At 43.2% G+C, this 20230-nt stretch overlaps 2 protein-coding genes and 1 pseudogene across 2 annotated transcripts; 1 reads left to right on the top strand and 2 right to left on the bottom strand.

Annotated features, from left to right (window-relative positions):
* Positions 1–1364: 1364 nt before the first annotated feature.
* LOC121779860 (surfeit locus protein 1-like) lies at positions 1365–13542 on the top strand. Its single transcript, XM_042177318.1, has 6 exons — positions 1365–3547; positions 12283–12385; positions 12459–12676; positions 12759–12876; positions 12946–13241; positions 13342–13542. Exons 3-6 carry the CDS (start codon positions 12486–12488, stop codon positions 13397–13399), a joined length of 663 nt encoding a protein of 220 aa, XP_042033252.1. The 5' UTR covers positions 1365–3547; positions 12283–12385; positions 12459–12485; the 3' UTR covers positions 13400–13542.
* On the bottom strand, positions 10584–12454 carry LOC121779293 (annotated as a pseudogene).
* A 1089-nt stretch (positions 13543–14631) lies between the features above and the next one.
* On the bottom strand, positions 14632–19765 carry LOC121779292. Its single transcript, XM_042176599.1, has 2 exons — positions 16964–19765; positions 14632–16839 (listed from the first exon to the last, which is right to left on the bottom strand). Exons 1-2 carry the CDS (start codon positions 19763–19765, stop codon positions 14632–14634), a joined length of 5010 nt encoding a protein of 1669 aa, XP_042032533.1.
* Between the last annotated feature and the right edge of the window lie 465 nt (positions 19766–20230).

Raw genomic sequence — 20230 nt, 5'->3', positions numbered from 1 at the left:
GACCTCAACAATAAAGGCGTTTTTTTGAAGCATTGTGGTATATTTGGAAACACAAAATAACGTCCTTAATTGTTTTAAAAAATGTACTTAACGATTTTTTATACTGTAGTGTTTCATTTTTTGTCTCTTAACTTATATTTTATGGATAATCAACAGATAAGTTGAAAGAGGTTTCCAATTAAATGAGCAATTGTTACCATGAAAAACAATAGACTAAAGTCCCAATTTGGTCCTTAACATATTGCGTTTTTTTTTTTGGTCTAAAACATTATCTTTTGAATTGTTCGGTCCCTCACATTTGAAATCTGATCATATTTAGTCCGAAATGGACGGTTCCGTTAAAATGTAACAGTCAACGAAATTTAAATCAATTTTGACCATATTAAGAGTTATAATTATGTTTTATTAAGGGCTAATATCTAATTAACCTAAAACTTTAAAATTTAAAATATAAAATAATTTAAAATATAAAGCATGAAAATAAAAAATAAAATAAAAATGAAAGGTGAAATGCCAATCGACGCAGCGTCCATAGCTCCGCCGCCGCGACGACGAGGAGGGGATGGAGGAGGCAAGTGTCTGGGAGCAAGACGACGGCGATTGGGGGAGTGACGGCTGCAGCCACCGCAATGAAGCTGCTGGAGCTACTTTCAATACCATAATTCAATTGAAATCAAACGAGGAATCGAGAGGGAAAAAGGAAGAATCAAATCAATCCCTTTTCCATAAAAAGATAAACCAAAAAAAAGGAACTTTTTTCAGCAAAAAAAATCTCGTTGATTCGAATCAGGAAAAAGGGCAGAATCCGTCAATCCCCAAGTTTCAGTTGCGCTCAGCTCAAACACAAATCCCTACAAAATGAAAAGGAGAGAAAAACAATCAAATTGAAGTTTAAATGAATCAAAAGCAATCATTCCCCATTTCTTATAATCATTTCATTTTCATACGCAAACACAGCCATTAAAAACGGATCAAGGCTACACTTTCCGAGATGAATCGCATAAACCAATTTACTAAAGCTTCGAAGAGGCAGAAAAAGTTACCGGAAAAAGGACGAGCGTCGTTGCTTTGCTTATCAAGAATGAAGAGAATGGGAGCGAAGGCCTTTAAATACAGCACCCAAATACAGTAGGAAAATGGAAAAACCGAAAAACAAACACTAAAAACACGCTTGGAAAAATCTTGGGGCAGAACAGTCCAAGACTGTGACGGCCCGGATTTTAATCCTTTTATTTTTGATTAAGTCGGATTTATTAGCTCGAGTAATTATCATTTAGCAAACGTGTGGACGTGTGATTCGATTGTAATCTCCGACGTTGAATCGAATTAAGTATTTTGTTGAGAAGGAAAAATTTAAGTGCAACAAAGATTCTTATTTCAATAGCAAGATTGAAATAAATGATATTGGAAATGATAGAGGAAATCAAATGCAAATATTACATGCCTCGTTTTCTGCACTTTGAAGACAAAATAACAACTAATCCTACACTACAACTTGTGGAAGGCCAACATCACCTAGTGACTAAACTAGAGCTTAGTCAAGAGCTACACAAAGCCTAATGTCTAACCAATTGCTAAAGCTAACAATAAAGTAAGTGTGTGAGGTAGTAGATTCTTCTCTTCCTCCCCTCCATCTCTCTCGAAAATCCCTCCACCAAGCTCCAAGAAGGCAGCCACTTACCTGCAAGGAATACACCCAAGAAAGGGGTTAGAAAATAGACTCACAAATAAAGGGAAAAGAGGCACAAGCTCAATTAGAGATGATGAATAGTAGAGCTATATAGGTCAGCCATTAGGCTGCAAATTAGAGCTAAGAACAGCTCCTTCCCAAGGTTTCATCAAGAGGAGAAAGCCAACAAATATACACGGTGAGGCATGCTCACTATGCAACTCAAAGAAGACAACCATCTGCCATCACCAAAGCTAAGAAAACAGTCAAAAGGGCAGCCCAAGACTTGCATCAAATAGGTAAGATTCCCTTAATCAGTAAGCTCAAAAGGGGGCTGAGCTTGACATCGAAAATAGGAGCCCAATGCCCCATGAGCTGCCACAAGAAGCCAAAGGAAGGGCTTATAAATACCGTCACCTTCTCCCCACTCCACACACATATTCTGCCAAGTTCTCGCAAGGCAAGGGAGTGCAGCGGAGTGAGGAGCGGCGGCGCGGAGCAGCAGCAGTGAGAAGGGCAGGCCGAAAGAGTTCATCGATCAAGGTAATCCCCTCAACGACCCCTCTTCGCATCATATAGAGCAACCACTCGAGTATCAAGAACATAGAAAACATAGAGATATCACCAACGATTAGACATCGTAACCCAGTAGATCAATCGAGTTCATGCAACAATAATCCCAATATCACATAACTACTGCTTAACTCACAGTAGCAACCAAGGAGCAAAAATTCAATTTGGATCACAACTAGACAAAGTCCCTAATCACCAAATACTGTCGTAACCCGTTAATAAGAAAACGAACAGGGAAAGGGGGGAAGGGACTTAGCTTAGACGACAGAGCCCCGGAGAGCTGACGGGGATGGCGACGGAGGAGCTGCTGGGCAGCTGGACCGTCTGGGCTCGGCATGGCGCTCGGCGGAGGAACGATAGCTACTGCCCCGGTGAGGCATCGCCGCTGGAACGGAGAGTTCGGCGGAGCCCGGCGTCCGTCGGGGTGGCATCTCGTCGGAGCGAGAGAGGGTAGAGGCGACGCCTCACCCGAGTCGGTAACCCGCCGTGAAGAGAGGGAAGACGCCGGAGGAAGGCGTGAACGACGGCGACTAATTCTCGCCGGAGTGGCGACGATATGAGGGAGATAGAAGGGGAATTTTCGGTTGAAATAAGGGATGAAGAAATGGGATTTGGGGATTTTTGATTCTTGAAGGAAGAGAGAGAGAGAGAGAGAGAGAGAGAGAGATTAGAGCCGAGAGTTAAGAGAGAGAGAGGTAGGCTCACTTGTTGTTGGGCCAAAAATTAAATTCAAAGTTGGGCCACTAAATTAATTCGAGATTGAGCCGATTTCAAGTTAATTAAGAGGATTTGGGCCTGGAATTTAAATGGAGGAAATTAGTGAACTTGGAATTTAATTTTATGTGGAACGGAATTTAATTAAGGGTTGAGTTGGAGCTTAATTAATTAATTCCCGATTAAATTACTAAGTTTCCGAATATGGAAGAATGTTGAAGTTGGAGACGCGAAGGGCCGACCGGCGTCGCCCCGCTACGCCATGGGCGGCCTTAAGAAAAATCTGAAGAAGAAGGAATTTAAGGAGAGATTTTAAGAATCCATATTTTTTTTGAGATAATAGAATTTCTCCAAGATAAGTAAAGCGAATAATTAAATGCGGCCGCATGATATAGCCGAGTTAGGATTTAAGGAAAAATCATATAGGCCGAGACTAAGAGATAGATGCTATCCTATAGGGTGCATGCATTCTTTTCACATAAAAATAGCTCAAGTACTAATTAGCGTGTTACGCTATTTATTTCTAAAGGAGAATTATTTCAAGGGCAAGTGAGGCCAAACGAAGATTTTAATTGGAGATAAGCATACCAGGTGGGCTTTCTTTTAATATCCAGCACTATAGTATAGATATAAAGCAAATATTTTGAAGTTATGAAATACCATTTTTCTCAAAAATGGAGATGTGATTTATTTTAAAGTTGTTGTCATGCCATAAAATGTTTGTTTTCGAGACCTGTCTGTGAGGGCTATATGCCGGGAGTTTGGCGTTGCCAAAAATTTGGTAACGAATCCGGTTTCCAATAGGACCGCAAATCCTATTCGGAGTTACGTGCGCGAGCGCTGTGAGCCATCCTAGAGAGAGGTTGGCCGGCGAGGGTGCTTGTTGAAGGCGGCCACCTTCACGGCACACTGGATTCTCATACATGGAGGAATACATCGAGAACTTAGACTGAAGTCGGACTTTTAAGATCACAAAAGAATTTAGTATGCTCGGGCCTTTTAAGAAAACCCCCGTGTGATATTGTTGATGGATGACAACTTATAATTGTATGTTTTGTTTTCGGCACGTGTCCACTGAGTACTCCTGTACTCAGCCCTGCATGTATTTATAAATGTGCAGGTTGAACGTCAAGATGGAGAAGATTTGATCGGAGTCGATGCTATTAAATAATCGTGTGGACTTCTCGAAGATTCGTGTCTTCATACACGAAGTCGTTCAATAGGGACCTATTCCGCTGTGTTTTGTTGAATGAGAATAGTAATGTCTCATCATTGAACTCTGATTCAGTTGACATGTCAAATTATTCTATTCTGAGATTGTATCAGATACTTGACTGTTATTTTGGTAATATCACCTTTGGCCTTCGGCAAGTTCTTCAGATTCTATCCCTTTTCTATCCCCGCTTCTTTAATCCCCCATTAGTCGCGAATTACCCAATCTTGTTATCCTTAACGAGAATTGGGTCGTGACAAAGACAGCTAGAGAGACTGTAAGTACGAACGTTCACAAAGAATCTGACCGTATTTTTGTACAACGCCTTCCTCCTCCTCTCAAACACGCTTCACTGCGGTGGCCGCAGCCGTCACTCCCCCAATCGCCGTCGGCTTGCTCCCAGGCACTGGCCTCCGCCATCCCCTCCCCGTCGTCGCGGCGGCGGAGCTATGAACGCTGCGTCGGCATTTCACCTTTCATTTTGATTTTATTTTTTATTTTCATGTTTTATATTTTAAATTATTTTATATTTTAAATTTTTAAGTTTTAGGTTAATTAGATATTAGCCCTTAATAAAACATAATTATAACTCTTATTCCGGTCAAAATTGATTTAAATTTCGTTGACTGTTACATTTTAACGGAACCGTCCATTTCTGACGAAATGTGATCCGATTTCACATGTGAGAGACCGAATAATTCAAAAAATAATGTTTTGAACCAAAATAAAAAAAACGCAATATATTAAGGACCAAATTGAGACTTTAGTCAAAACAAAACTTACTACTATAAGGTTCATTTTATACATTCTAAGCTTAGGATGTTTACAACTTAGGCATATTTGGGAATATAAGCGTGATCTCAAATAAATTTAATGAACACTTTGAAAGTGTGAGTTATTAGAGTTTTTAAACTGGTGGAGTATATTAGTATATCTCTCAACCTTCAAATGATCTTCTCATAAATATATTTATGAGAGAGGATCCCCTGTTGTGTTAAGAAACACTACACAGTATGGAGTGTTGTTGTTAAAACGCAGCATATCTACACATGAAACACAGAAAAATTTTAGAGCATCAGCAGTGGCTCGGAGCTCCCGGTGGAATTTCCCACGGAATTCCCAAAAACACCTCCTGCCACGTCATACGGACTTCTCACTGCACTTCCACGTCATACGGACTTCCCACTGGACAGTGGCGGAATTCCCCGCGGAATTCCCGATGGAATTCCCACAATAAAAAAATCACAAATTAAACAATTTCCGGAATTAAACAATTAACGGAATTAAAATTTCGACACAAATAGGGAAAAAAATTCCATTAAAAAAAGAAAAGTACATTTCACCAAATTAAAAAAAATACATTTCAATAATTTAAAACTACATCATCGACGACCCATCCGCTGCCATACTTTTTCAATAATATCGTTCTGGATGTATTTATAGAAATTAAAAAAAACATTTAATTCAATAAACGGGAATTCCGTGCGGAAGTCCGTGGGAGTCAACGCAATGGCGGACGTCCGCACGGAATTCACCGCGGAATTCCGCGGAACGCTGCGGAACGGCGAATTCCTCGACTGAATTCTGTATCCGTGCATGCCACGCACAATGGCGGACGTCTGCCACGGAATTCCCGCACGCCAGTGGGAATTCCGCGGTGACGTCCGCCACTGCTGATGCTCTTAGAGAGAGATTGCAATTTTGGTTATTATTAAAAACACTCACTACTCTTCCTCCGGTTATTTCTTTTACCCTGTGTCTTTGATTAATTAATTTCTGATGAGCCAGGTCATGTTTACATTGATGCTTATATTATGCACGGCTTTTTATTTTATACTCTATTAGTCTATTTTATAAACATGAATAGATTATTTATTAAATCCTACGTACAAACACTAGCTGTAAGTTTTGTTATTGGTGCATCAACACACAAACATAGCGTTAAATTAATTTAATTACTGATATTAATTAATTAATCTAACAACTTAATTCATTATTTATGTTCATTATTGGTACATCTATATATATATATCAGATATAATAAATTATTTGTACATTTTCTAGACTTTGAATATTTCTGAATAAAAGTTGTTTGAAAAATATAAATAGAATAAATGATACTCCTTTCGTTACTCAAAGTTTGTCATATTTTACCATTTTCTTCTGTCCCACAAAGTTTATCCCGCTTAAAATCTTACTAAAAATAGACATTAAATACACTATCAATCTCTTCAATGTGGAACCCTTATTCCATTAAACACATTCATTTAATACGAAGTTAAACAATTTCTTAAAACCCGCGCCGGGTCAAATTAGGACAAACTTTGAGGAATGGAGATAATACAATTCATAAAATTTAGAAATAATTTATTATATGATCGAGTGTTACTACTATAATTTATAAATTTGATGTTTATGTATGTTTATTTAAATTAAAGAAATATTGAAAAATAAAAAAATTGCACGCTGCTTTTAATAAATTGTGAAAAATGAATATGATCCACTTGAAAATCAGTTAATAATTACACGAATGAAGTTAATGGTATTAATATTAATATGTGTAATGCTTTTAATATGAATGTAAAATTGACTTGGCCCCATCAGAAATTAATTAATCAAAGAAATAGGGTAAAAGAAATAATCAGAGAAAGAAAGTGGGTGTTTTTAATAATAACCGAAATTGCAATCTCTCTCTCTAAAATTTTGTTGCGTTTCATGTGTATAGGCTGCGTTTTAACCACAGCACTCCCTGCTGTGTTTTTTAACACTGTAGGGCATATAACCTTATAGGCCTATGATTGAAACAATGTCATAACCTATTGTCCGATGAAGTTGTTAATTTTTCCCGTTCGTATGCTCGGTCAAATTTTATTTCCGTAAATGTAAATTGTTTTATTTGTGAATATATGATTTTTTTTTATTGCGGGATGTCCTAGTGGGAAGGGCGGACATAGGAGGGGATGTCCTAGTGACGTGGCAGTGGGATGGGAAGTCCTAGTGACGTGGCAGGAGGTGTTTTTGGGATGTCCTAGTGGATGTCCTAGTGGGATGTCCGCCCACTGGAGATGCTCTTAGTTTTGCGTGTCAAAATTTTCATCATTTAGTTGGGGCCATGTATACAGAATTACGCAAAATACTTGCATTGATTGGGCCTAAAATATCCATTGGGTCACGTACTTATCAGTCGTAATGGGATGGGCTGGTTCATTTTTATTTCAAAATCATGGGCCATTTTTAATTAATACCCCTGGCCTGGGTATTTATTTTCCAGGTTGTATTAGTACCAGTAGTACTCTTTTCAGCAATATTGTAGAAATATATAATTGTGGTCAAACACTTATGGCCTGTTCAGTATGTTTGATATTGGTTCTTAAGAAATGAAACAAGATCAGAATTGCATGTGATGGGCCCACTTAATTACAACTTTTCTGTCATGTTCGGTGAGCAAGACTTGGGCTCTGTTTTGAGTTGGTGTCTTTTTAAAATTAATTTATTTTTTCTGTTTGTCATGTAAACTGACAAAAATGGCCCTAAAACATTTCTTAATTCTCGGTATTGGCAACACATGAACAGATTGGAACAATTGATGAAATTTCAGGGATTAAGACGTCATTTGGCCTTCATTTCTTGACACATTTTCCTATGTTGCTTCAATTACTACCTCCTTTGGAAGTTTTGAAAATCGCACATATATGCCCTCAACAGTGCGGGCCTGTGTTATTTATCGGGCCGTCCATAAATATGTCAATGAATCTGAACAACAGTTTATGAACATAAATAAACTCATTTATGCCTATAACTAGAAAAGTGAACAGGCCCACGTATAAATTGGATGATACTCCGTGTCATTAGTACTCCATATATTTAAATGTTTGCAACTACGTCTTTGGGCATATGTGTAATATATTTTTTGCGTTTCTGAAAATTTGTCAGTTTACTTATTTTTCTTTTTGTCCGTCCTTAAAAATTTATCATCTTTCACTTTTATTATCTCCGTCTTATAATAAGAGTTACATTTTGTCATTTCGATCCGTATGACAATAAGAGTCACATTTCACTTTTATCATAAATAGTAAGTAGGTTCTACATTTTTCCACTACCTGACTAACCCACTTCACTCACATTTTATTATAAAATTAATATTAAAAAATGGACTACATATCCCACTAACTTTTCCAACCACTATTGTTTACATGTTTTAAATTTCGTGCCCACACTAAAGATGACTCCTATTGTGGGACGGAGAGAGTATTATTTTTGGTATTGGACCCCACATTTCACTAACTCATTCTCACTCACATTTTATTATAAAACTAATATACTCCATTAAAGTAGGACTCACCTTCTACTAACTTTTTCAACTCACTTTCCCTTATCAAGTCAAATGATGATAAATTATAAGGGATGGAGGAAGTACTAAGAATGTCTTAAAGCTACTAAAATTAAATAGAAAAAAGAGTGATGGGCTGGCTGATAATTGTAGAAAAAGAAAAAGAGAAAAGTGAAAGGAAGGAAGAAAAATTGAAGAAGACGACAGATGTGGTGTGGAACTCTGTGGTGATTTTGACTTTTTGTTGAGGGTGTGGTGTCCAATTAGTGTATCTTGATGTAAACCAAAATAATACAAATGCTTAGGAATAAATTTTGTGAAAGGAAAATGCGGATGTTACCTTTGGTATATTCCCTTCTGTTTCTTTGGTGTTGGTTAAGAGCATCCCCATCATTGCTCGATGGGGCGGACGACGTCCGTGTCGATGTCGCGACACACTCGTGTTTGCCGCTGTGCTCGCACCGACGGCGCGACGCTGCTCGATAATAAGAGAACGTCCGTGCCGCTGAGCAGGTCGATGTGGCAACCTCCTATTGGCCTACAACAATGCCGTTGCTTTTTCTATTTTCTTATTTTAATTTAAAAAATCATTTTTAAATAAAAAAAAATATTTTCCCACTTCCCAATAAATTATATCCGCTTTCTCCCCACTTTTACTTTATTTTCAATTTTTCCCTCAAAATTCACATTTTTCCCTCAAAATTCACATTTTTCATATATAAATACCCTCATTTCCACACAAAAATTTCACACCACACTATGCAATTATCATCTAAATTCTCTCATCTAAATTCTCTCATCAATTCTCGGCCTTATCCGGTGGACGAGCAAGATGCCATCGATGGGTGATACGGGTGGACACCCGAACAAGGATCGGGAGGGATCGGCGGCTCCCAAACTCAGGAGGACAACCCCAGCGCTCCTCCTCCCCGTCTTCGTAGTGTTCCTACTCATAGTCGTGGCGGTGACGTTCACGTTCGCACCGCCTACACTCCGCCGGAGATGGAGAAGATGTTCACAGCCTATTTCGAAATATCCGAAGATCCGGAAACCGACACGAACCAAACCGGGGAGAGATTTTGGTGGCGCGTCTCTCGCCGGTACAATGCCAACCGACCGGAGGGAACCATCGAGCACAACGAGAGTATGGTGCGTAATGCCATCTTTAGAGCCAAGAAGAAATCCAAAAGTTCCAGGGGTATTACCTCCAGGAACATCGGTCGGCGGGGAGCGGCATGAGCGATGCCGACATCATCACGGCCACCATGTCGACCTACCATTCCATGCATTACAAACCATTCAAGCACCTCGGTACTTGGCAGCAGGTGCGTAGAAATCCGAAGTATAGGGGAGGCTTATCATCCTCCTCCAGCAAACGGTCGAGGTCGTTATCTCTATCCGACAACGACTCCAATGAGGTGGCTAGCCAACTTGTCGGAGCTAATTTGGGTAGCCCTGACGCCGGCACGAGCAGTTCCCAATGCCGGCAGCAAGGAAGGAAGAAGGCGACGGCCAACCGCCGTCGCGCCGAGACTCCATCCGCCCCCGCTCCCTTTGTGCCACCTCAACCCCCCACCAATTCGTTGTGGACCCTTTTAGCTCAACTCAATTTGACCGATAGGTCTCAGATGACACCCGAGCAACTTGATTCACATTTGACAATGATACGGGGTCTCCGAAAAATATTGGGGATAGGGCCAGAGGACTAGTCTTCCACTGGGGTATTTTTAATTATGCAATTTTTAATTTGTAGGATTTTAATTATGTAATTTTTATTTTATAGAATTTTAATTATGTAATTTTTAATTTTTAGGATTTTAATTATGTAATTTTTAATTTTTAGGATTTTAATTATGTACTTTTTAAATTTTTTGTAATTTGTAATAGTATTCCGGGTATTTTTAATGTATTTTAATATTGTGGAAATGTTTTTATTTAAATTGAATAATAGAATGTTGGGACCATTGAGCATGTCCTTACGGAAGAGCATGGATGTGGGTGTTGTGCTGTTGGGGAAGAACAGGAAGTAAAAAATGAATAAAAGTGGTTCGCCACTTCCATGCTCTTAAGAGCATGGATGGGGATGCTCTAAGGTATAAGGAATAAATACCAATTTTCAGTTGCGACGACAGCCACACACAAAAACAGAGTGCTGATCAAAGATCTTACAGCTTGAGAGTAAACTACATCCATGGACACTAGGTTTACAAGGCTAATAATAATAAGAAAAACAACAAAGGATGCTGAGATAATAGCTCCGAGCCACAACCAGCTGCTTGAGCCGAAGACTCCAGTAACTGGTGTTGCCCCTGAAACACTTGGTTCGGACCAAATGTTTATCGGGAGTTTCTGGCTGTCTGTGGAGGGACTCGTATCCTAGTGACATAAGCTTGAATGTGCAGCTGAAGGCATACAACATCACAGGGAGTTCCAGACAACGGCAGGAGTAGATTCAGCATACCGACATCTGCAGACTTCTTGAACACAGCCACAAGGAGAACTCGAGGGGTCTTTTCATGTGCGTTTGAGAGGAAAATGAGAATGATGGATATGAAAGGTGTTATGCCACTTCCTCCACTCACCAACACTAGCATCTCATGCCTACAAAAGCACAATATTCAATCCAGAATCAATCTTAAAAGTAAAAGAGCTGCATCTTTCTTCTTCAAACCTTAGAAATGAAGTGTATGGAGGTGCGTAGGGTCCTTCCACGGATACTTGTAGATCTCCCAATTGAGACGGGGATGAAAGCTTCGAGTAGAGCTTCTGAGACCAGCTTCCTTCACATTTTATGACAATGCTGAGCTGGTTGGGATCAATATTCTTGTTTGAGGTTATAGTGTGTTGGAAAGAAATCAAGGGGGAATCAAATCACAAGCAAATAATCAAGGAGATATGAAATTGATTGTGATTAGTAATTTACCATGTAATAAGGTAATTAGAATTAGGGTGAATCTTTACCTTATTTGTATAGTCTCCTTCCTATATAGATGGATGTAAATCATGGAATACTTCAAGTTGAATGCAAAACAAAGCATTCCAATATGGTGAATGGATGCCATTGTAGTTTTGATATGCTCTTCACATTGATGAACATAACGCTTGATGGAGTATAATTTAGCCCTCAAACCACATAAATATTAAAAAAAATAATCAGTGTTGGTGTATCTATCTAATGATCAAGTGTTGAACAGTCTATACATAGCTCTTACTTGGATCTTTAGCAAAGTTCAGTTCCATAGCCCGGCAAGGTAGAACACGAGCAGAGATGACATGAATCTTCTGTTGGGATTGCAAGAATCTCAGAAACCGGTCGACCAAGAACAGGTACAATCCAGGGAGCATGATGCAAGAATACACGAATCCCACATGTAAAACGAAGAAGACTAAAAAAACAATGTATAAATGATGTGTGTAGAAGAACAGTTCAAACAGTTTTCGCCTGACATGAGAGATGCTTGCAATCCACATGACTGTTCCACAGAGAAGGGCTACTTCTCCAGCCACATTTGAAATTCCTGTTCTATTCCACTTCAGCATCTGCAAACTCTGAAAAGTCACTGCCGGATCCATTGCTTTTGTGTCGAATAAACTCTACAAATGCGCGTTTAATTGTCTATATACATACCTCGGAGATCAGGTCAGTATTAGCCCAGAAAACAACATAACACAGACCATGTGAGAGGAAGAGAGTTAGAACAGTTTGATATGCTCTTCACATCAGTCTTATATTTGATCCTTATTTTGTTGATGCCAAATAAATACGATAATTTGGATTTGCAGAGGGAAGAAGAAGTCAAGCTGGTGGAGCAAGATAAAGATTTTTTGGGTCCCTAGTTTTTTACTTTTCAAAGGCACCGAGCTACTCTTCAGCCTACCAGAAAAGGTACCAATTCATGTGATATATGTCAATTAGATAAGTGATGAATTCATTCACCAATTAATTACTCCACATATAGCCGGAGTTGGTGGAGAGCAGACTAAAAATGGAAGCGATTGAGATTAATGATGAGTGTTTGAGTTTGAAGAAGAATGTGGAGTTTAGAAAAATGAAGATGAAAGGATTTTTTGATGAGAAGAAGTCGATTTTAGTTGTGGAAGAGACATATACAGATTCTGATCCTTTTGCATATGAATATAGCCTCCTAACTCCCTTTGTTTTTCTCCCTCAAAACAGGTACAGGTACAGGTACTTATTAAAATAATTCAGTCATCATCTACATTTCGTTTCTTGAGATTTAAACATAATATAGCTGCAGTGCCAGTGTAAGTTCAGGTGTACTAGTGAACAGAGGGCGTGTCCCACGGGAATGGGCAGATTATACCAAAATTGAGAAGCTTCAATCCCATGAGATTGTTAGAGATTTTCCCCAAAAGGTTGTAAATATTGATATGTGATGTGCCAAGTATCATTTTCATTGTGAATAATAGTAACTGAATATGCAGGAGAAGCTTTCATCCATTGGAGTTGTGAACAATAATACTAGTAATATATTGAAGTGGCTATTATTCTCAGCCATCTCGCGGCCTCAGCCTATTGAATTTGTTGGAGTTATAAGGGGCAGAGAGCGGCTTGGCACGCTTGCTGGTGCCGTGGGGCTTCATCCAGAGGCAACCCTCTATGTTGAACAAATTCAAGATAAAAGTGCTCATTTAGCCAACACCACTCTTTACAATGATGCACATATGCTGGCCCATTATGCTCATATGAGGAAGGACCATATTCATATGATCATACTCTGGTATGTAATGTACCTTTTACTTTTCATGTCTCACTTCTTACAATAGTGTTCCTATCTTTGGAATTACTTATTAAGTACAAGTTTTAATGGTTAATTCCAGGTACTGTAGCTCGGCTGGAATGTTTCAACTTGGTAGATGGCTAATGAAAAATCTCTGATGCAGAGCTCTCTTTTCTTTTCTTTTCTTTTTTTCTGGGAGGGCTCTACTCTATATATAGTGAATCATGTCTCTGCCCTAAAGAAATCAAAGTGTGTTGCCATTTCATTAGGGAAAAATGTAGGAGGAGGAAAACCTATAGTATTTTGTAATTGTATCTTTTCTCTTATTTAGGGAAATTGAGAGGATGATAGATGAATTTAACCCTCTATTTTTTAAATTATACTGTCCCACAAATCGAGAATCTGCAAAGAAAAGATATACAGTACGAAATTGATTAAATGATTGGCCAGCGCAAAATAGTTGGATTTGGATCACCTGCTGTGCACCTCACATGAGAATTTTTTAATAATAAAAAAAAAATTATTTTTTTATTGTCATGTGAGGTGCACAGCACTGCTGTGCACCGTAGGTGATCCAAATCCAAAATAGTTACTACCCCAGTCTCTGCAGGCTGCAGCTGGTCGTCCGCATCTTGTCTAATACTCCCTCCCTCCCATTAAATATGCAACATTTACTTTTCGATACGAGATTTTATGTAGTGTTGTTTTGTGAGTTAATAAAGAGAGAGTAAAGTAAGAGAGAAGAAAAAGGAGAGAGAGTATTGTTTCCATTTTTAGAAACATTTCATTTTTAATGGGACAAACCAAAAAGAAAAACGTTTTATTTCTAATGGGACAGATGGAGTATTATATTCTAATTTGGATATCAGCTCACACTCAAAAGTCAAAACACAGGTCACACATCTCCCAACAGCAAAACGCTGTACACCCACGAGTATTATTAATTTGGCAATTTAATTAGTCCATTGTTAAGAGCACAATTCTCTTAACGAAGATTTCCCTGCCTTCGTCTTACGCGACACAACAAATCCGGCGCCCCGAACGTTGGGGTCGGCGGCTGATTCACGAACTGGCGCGGAGGAACGTTCTCCGTCGGCAGCTTTTAGATTTCGAGAGAGTGTTGCACAAGTTTGTGGGCAAAATAATTCTTCATTAATTGATCGAAAGAATAATGAAGGCCCTATTTATAATAATCTAAACCCTAGGGTTGGTTCGACCTAATCCTATACGTCGGGAAAGAACCAACAAAGAAAACCCGACGGAGCTTATAATACGCTCGACTCATTAATTGTTCAAAAAAGGAAAGAAAAATAACGTAATTAAAACAGAATAAAATAAGGCCAAAAATAACTAAACTAACAGCCTGCCTTCCGTCATTCCTTCCGGTCTTCTATCGAGCAGCTGGTGTGCGGTAGCGTTCCGGCTGCTTGATGTCTTTCCGCGGCCTCAACTTCCTCCTCGTATCCTCCTCTGTACTTTTCTCCAATTCCCCAACCGGAGCAGCTTCGACCTCGCCTTCTGTTGCTGCCGACGACGGAGGCGGAGGCATTGCAACCATGTCCCCCCCTATAGTACTCGCCGTCACTTGTGATTCCGTCGAGGCCGTAACAACTCCCCCTGCCTTAGAAACTTCCTTGTCCTCAAGGGAGAGGGTTGGGTAACGCTTCACCAGTTCCTCGAACGGCTCCCATGACGGTGATTCCGTCCCGTCTGACCACCGCACTAGCACATGCTCCACCGCATCCCCCTTGTGCCACAACGTCTTGGAGTCCAGAATAGCTACTGGGTGGGCCACGGGCCTATTCCCGACGAACGTCTCCGGTAAGGGAACGACGGGGTCGTCTTTAACGAAAGCTCGCAACAGGCTAACGTGGAACACGTCATGTATACGACTGCCCTCCGGCAACCGTAGCTTGTATGCAACGGGTCCTATTCTCTTCACCACTTCAAAGGGCCCGTAGAAACGTTTCGCCAACTTCGCCGAGATGGGCTTTGCCACGGAGTGCTGCCGATAAGGCTGCAACTTCAGCCATACAAAATCGCCCACGTCAAATTCCACGTGGCGACGGTGCCGATTGGCCATCGCGGTCATCCGCTGCTGGGCGCGGGACAAATTATTTCGGAGCTGGACAAGCAGCTCTCCCCGCTCCTTGATTAGTTCTGCGACGCACGGAGGTGTCTTAGCCGATGGCACGGAAGCGACCAACAACGGCGGCTCCCGACCATATAATGCCCGAAATGGTGAGGTGCCGAGGCCTGCGTGGTGGAAACAATTGAGCGCCAACTCGGCCCAAGGTAGGAAATTGGACCACGTCGATGGTCTGTCCGATGTGAACGCTCTTAGGTACTGTTCCAACCCTTTGTTGCGAATCTCGGTCTGGCCATCCGATTGCGGGTGATAAGCCGTAGTGAAATTCAATTTGGTCCCGCTTAGCCGAAGGATTTCCTCCCACACGGCGTTAAGAAAGACCGAATCCCGGTCCGAAACCAACGTCTTCGGGAATCCGTGGTGACGAACCACAGTGTTAACGAATAAATGGGCCACCCGTAAGGCGTCGAATCGAGTGGGTAGCGCCGCGAAGTGGGCGTACTTGGAGAGTCTATCGACCACCACCATGATCGTGGTGTACCCTCGCGATTGGGGCAGTCCCGTGACAAAGTCCATGGAAACATCGTCCCACACTTGGGAGGGGACCAGCAATGGTTGCAGGAGCCCGGCTGGCCTTTGAGTCGAGTATTTGGTGGCCTGGCAAACTGCGCATGCGTCCACGAATTTCCGCACCTCCTTTCGCATTTTAGGCCAAAAGAATCCCGCCGCCAACAAGCGGAAGGTACGCTCATGACCCGGATGACCCGCCATCGGGGTACTATGGTGTTCTTCCATCAACAATCTCCTCAATTTCGATGCTTGGCTAACTAAAATCCGTCTGTTGAAATAAATTAAGCCGTCGGCGAAGGCGAATTGAGGGGGTGCCTCCGCCGAATGAATCCGCGTCGCGAGCTCCCGCAATTCGGGCAGAGACGCTGTTTCACGCCGTAAGGCGTCTAGCAGCTTTGGCGTCGGGTGCGCGACGGCGGTGAGGCACGCTGTATCGGACGCCTGGTCCTCTGCATTCTCCGCAGGGGCCTCCTCCGCGCCCTGCGTCTCACTCACCGGATCCGGCTCTTCTCTCCTTGACAACGCATCGGCCGCCCGATTTAGCGCTCCCTTCTTATATTCTATGCGGAAATTGTAGCCCATTAACTTCCGGACATATAATTGTTGATCGGGTGTTTGGACCACCTGTTGTAGCAACTCTTTCAAACTCTTCTGATCGCTACGAATTACAAATTCCCGTCCCAACAAATACTGACGCCATTTCTGCACAGCCTCCACAATGGCATATAGCTCCTTATGGTAAGTCGAGGCGACACGACGACGGGGACCCAACTTGCGGCTGAAGTAAGCAATGGGATGGCCGCCCTGTATTAATACCGCCCCGATCCCCAGGTCCGAGGCATCCGTTTCGACGTAGAAGGTCTTGGTGAAATCCGGTAGACGTAACACTGGCGTCGATGTCATCGCCCCTTTTAGAGCCTCGAAGGCGTCGGTGGCTGCCTGGGTCCATTCGAAAGCCTCTTTTTTTTAGAAGATCCGTTAGCGGGGCCGCGATCACGGCATAATTCGCGACAAAGCGTCTATAGTACCCCGTTATGCCCAAGAACCCACGGAGTTGTCTGACATTCCGTGGAGACGGCCAAGCGGTCATGGCCTCAATTTTCCGGGGGTCCGCCTTCAATGTTCCGTCTGCAATTAAGTGTCCCAAATACTCAACAGTCGTGCAGCAGAATGAACATTTCGACAATTTGACATAGAATTGATGAGCTTTCAGGAGCGATAGTACCTCTGTCAAATGTTCGCAGTGCGACGCCAACGTGGGGCTATAAACCAAGATGTCATCAAAAAACACAATGACGAAACGTCGCAGAAGAGGCTGGAAGATACTGTTCATCGCGGCTTGGAAGGTAGACGGGGCATTTGTGAGGCCGAAAGGCATCACCAAGAACTCAAAATGTCCGTCATGCGTTCGGAAAGCCGTTTTAAAGATGTCTGCATCATGCATTCTGATCTGGTGATAACCCGACCGTAAGTCGAGTTTAGTGAAAAACTTAGCCTTGCCCAATTCATCAAACAGTTCGTCTGCGGTAGGAATGGGGAACTGATTGGAGACCGTCGCTAAATTCAACGCGCGGTAATCGATACAAAAACGAAAGGTCCCATCTTTTTTTCGAATTAGTAGTACCGGGGAAGAGAAGGGACTCTGGCTTCGTTGTATAATCCCCTGAGATAACATATCCTTCACCTGCCGCTCAATTTCATTCTTCTGGAAGTACGGGTAGCGATATGGTCTAACATTGACCGGTTTCGTGCCCGGCAGCAAGTGTATCCTGTGGTCGAACGGCCGGGGCGGGGGCATGCCGCCAGGGACGTCAAACACGGCCTTATGCGCTTCAAGGACAAGCCGGCACTCCTCCGGGACATCCGGGGGAAAGTCTGTGGTCGACGCGGCGTCATCGGGGGCCAAGGCGACGATTTCATAGAATTCGTGGGTCGAGGACGATGCCGTCAATAGGGCTAAGCAATGTAAGGAGATCTGTTGCGGTCCCGGTCTACTTCCCTGTAATATCACCGTTTTATTGTCTCGTTTGAACTCCAGTGTTTTTCCTACAAAATCCGCAGAGATCCGACCCAACGATTCCAGCCAATCCATCCCGAGAATGACATCCCAACCATGGACATCGAGGATGTGTAAATCCGTCAAAAATGCCGTCCCCTGTATCGATAGCTTCGTCCCCCGCGCAATGTGCGAACATATAAGTGATGACCCATTTCCCACGTAGACACGGAAAGGGCGAATACTAGATAGCTGTAGTTTCAGGTTCTCGGCGAAACGGGAGTGGACGAAATTGTGTGTACTCCCGGTGTCAATTAGAATTCGCACCCTTGTGACTCCTAAATCCCCTTCGACTTGGAAAGGGACCGACCGATTCCCACCCGTTAGAGAGTGAAGGTGGGAGATATCCTCAGTAATCAACTCCTCGTCCTGGGGTTGGTCCTCGAGCTCCTGTCCAGACCCTTCCCAGTCCTCGTCGCCCACGTAACAGAGCAATCTGGTAGCGCATACGTGCCCCGGTGTATACTTCTCCGGGCAATGCCAGCACAACCCCTTGCGCGAGCGCTCCGATTTCTCGGCATTAGACACGCGAATCGGGGTAAAACGAGGCCGCTGCTGCTCCGGGGGTTGCTGGCCTGATTTCGGTGCCTGGGACGAACTGCCGCCCGATGCGGGGGGCAGCATGGCTGGCTGGCGCGTATCCCTCGCAGGCCACTGCCTTTTCTGCGAAGCGGTCTGCTGGTATCGCTGGTCTTGGTTCGCGGCTAAGCGCAGGGCCAGAGCCATGGCTTCGGCCAACGACTGCGGCTGTTGCAGCTCGACTTTTTCCTGAATCGGCATCTTAAGCCCCTCTATGAAAACGGGAATTAAAATGTAATCCGGGACCCCTTCCACCCGGTTCAAATACTTCTCGAACGTGTCGTGATACTCTGCGACCGATCCCGTCTGCACTAATTTGGCCAATGGCCCAATGTAATTCCGGAAACTCTGCGGATCGAACCGATGTCGAACATCTTCCAGAAACTCAGTCCATGTGACATATCGGTTGTTGTTTCTGTAGTTAAAGATCCACTCCGCCGCAGGGGGGTCGAAGAGCATTACTACGTAGTGGAGACGATCCTCATCCGGCATCATGATGTGATCGAAATAATACTCGACCCTGGATATCCAGTTTGTAGCGTCGGACTCGTCGAAATGCGGGGCGCGCATTTTGACCCCGTGATGAGATTCGGGACCCTGTTGATAGTGGCCTCGGTCTCGAGGTACTGGCGGGTCCCAGCACGACGCGCGGCGTCGAGGGTCTCGCCACCCCTGTTGGCGTGCCGCTGGCGGGTCCCAGTTGGACAGGCGGCGGGGTTGATATGGCACCATTCGATTATCACCAGGCCCCTCGTGTTGCCACCAGTCACCCCGCCTCTGATCCTCACGACGTGAGATACTCCCACGTCTGCCTCCCCTCGCACCCCTCCGGTCGCGAAACCCTAGCAGGCGGTGGCGAGGGTTCGGGCCACGTTGGGCCTCCTCCAATTCTCTGTAGTCCGCGTACTCGCGATCCTCCGAATCATAATCATCGTCTGGGGGATCGATCTCGCGTGCGTGCGGAGACTCCAAGCTATTTACCCTTACTTCTAATTGGTCAAAGCGTTCCATAATTCGATCAAATCCCTGGGTGAACGGGTCGATCGTCCCCATGGTCGGCCTCTGCTGAGCGGCGGCCGATGTTTCCCCTCTCGGTGGTGGTCTGGGCGGACCACCGTTGTCACGGCGGTTCCCCACTGGCGGCCGACGTACCGACCCGCTTACCAATTCTTGGGCGTTCCCCCCTGTCAGAAACGGCGGGGAGCGCGGAACGTCGTCAACAGAATCCATGAGTTCGAGATGAAGCACCAGTTGTTAAGAGCACAATTCTCTTAACGAAGATTTCCCTGCCTTCGTCTTACGCGACACAACAAATCCGGCGCCCCGAACGTTGGGGTCGGCGGCTGATTCACGAACTGGCGCGGAGGAACGTTCTCCGTCGGCAGCTTTTAGATTTCGAGAGAGTGTTGCACAAGTTTGTGGGCAAAATAATTCTTCATTAATTGATCGAAAGAATAATGAAGGCCCTATTTATAATAATCTAAACCCTAGGGTTGGTTCGACCTAATCCTATACGTCGGGAAAGAACCAACAAAGAAAACCCGACGGAGCTTATAATACGCTCGACTCATTAATTGTTCAAAAAAGGAAAGAAAAATAACGTAATTAAAACAGAATAAAATAAGGCCAAAAATAACTAAACTAACAGCCTGCCTTCCGTCATTCCTTCCGGTCTTCTATCGAGCAGCTGGTGTG

This window comes from Salvia splendens, chromosome 19, assembly GCF_004379255.2.
Source record: "Salvia splendens isolate huo1 chromosome 19, SspV2, whole genome shotgun sequence".
Taxonomy (NCBI): Eukaryota; Viridiplantae; Streptophyta; class Magnoliopsida; order Lamiales; family Lamiaceae; genus Salvia; species Salvia splendens.
The sequence above is the reverse complement of the archived record's forward strand: the minus strand, read 5'-3'. Positions and strand labels throughout refer to the sequence as shown.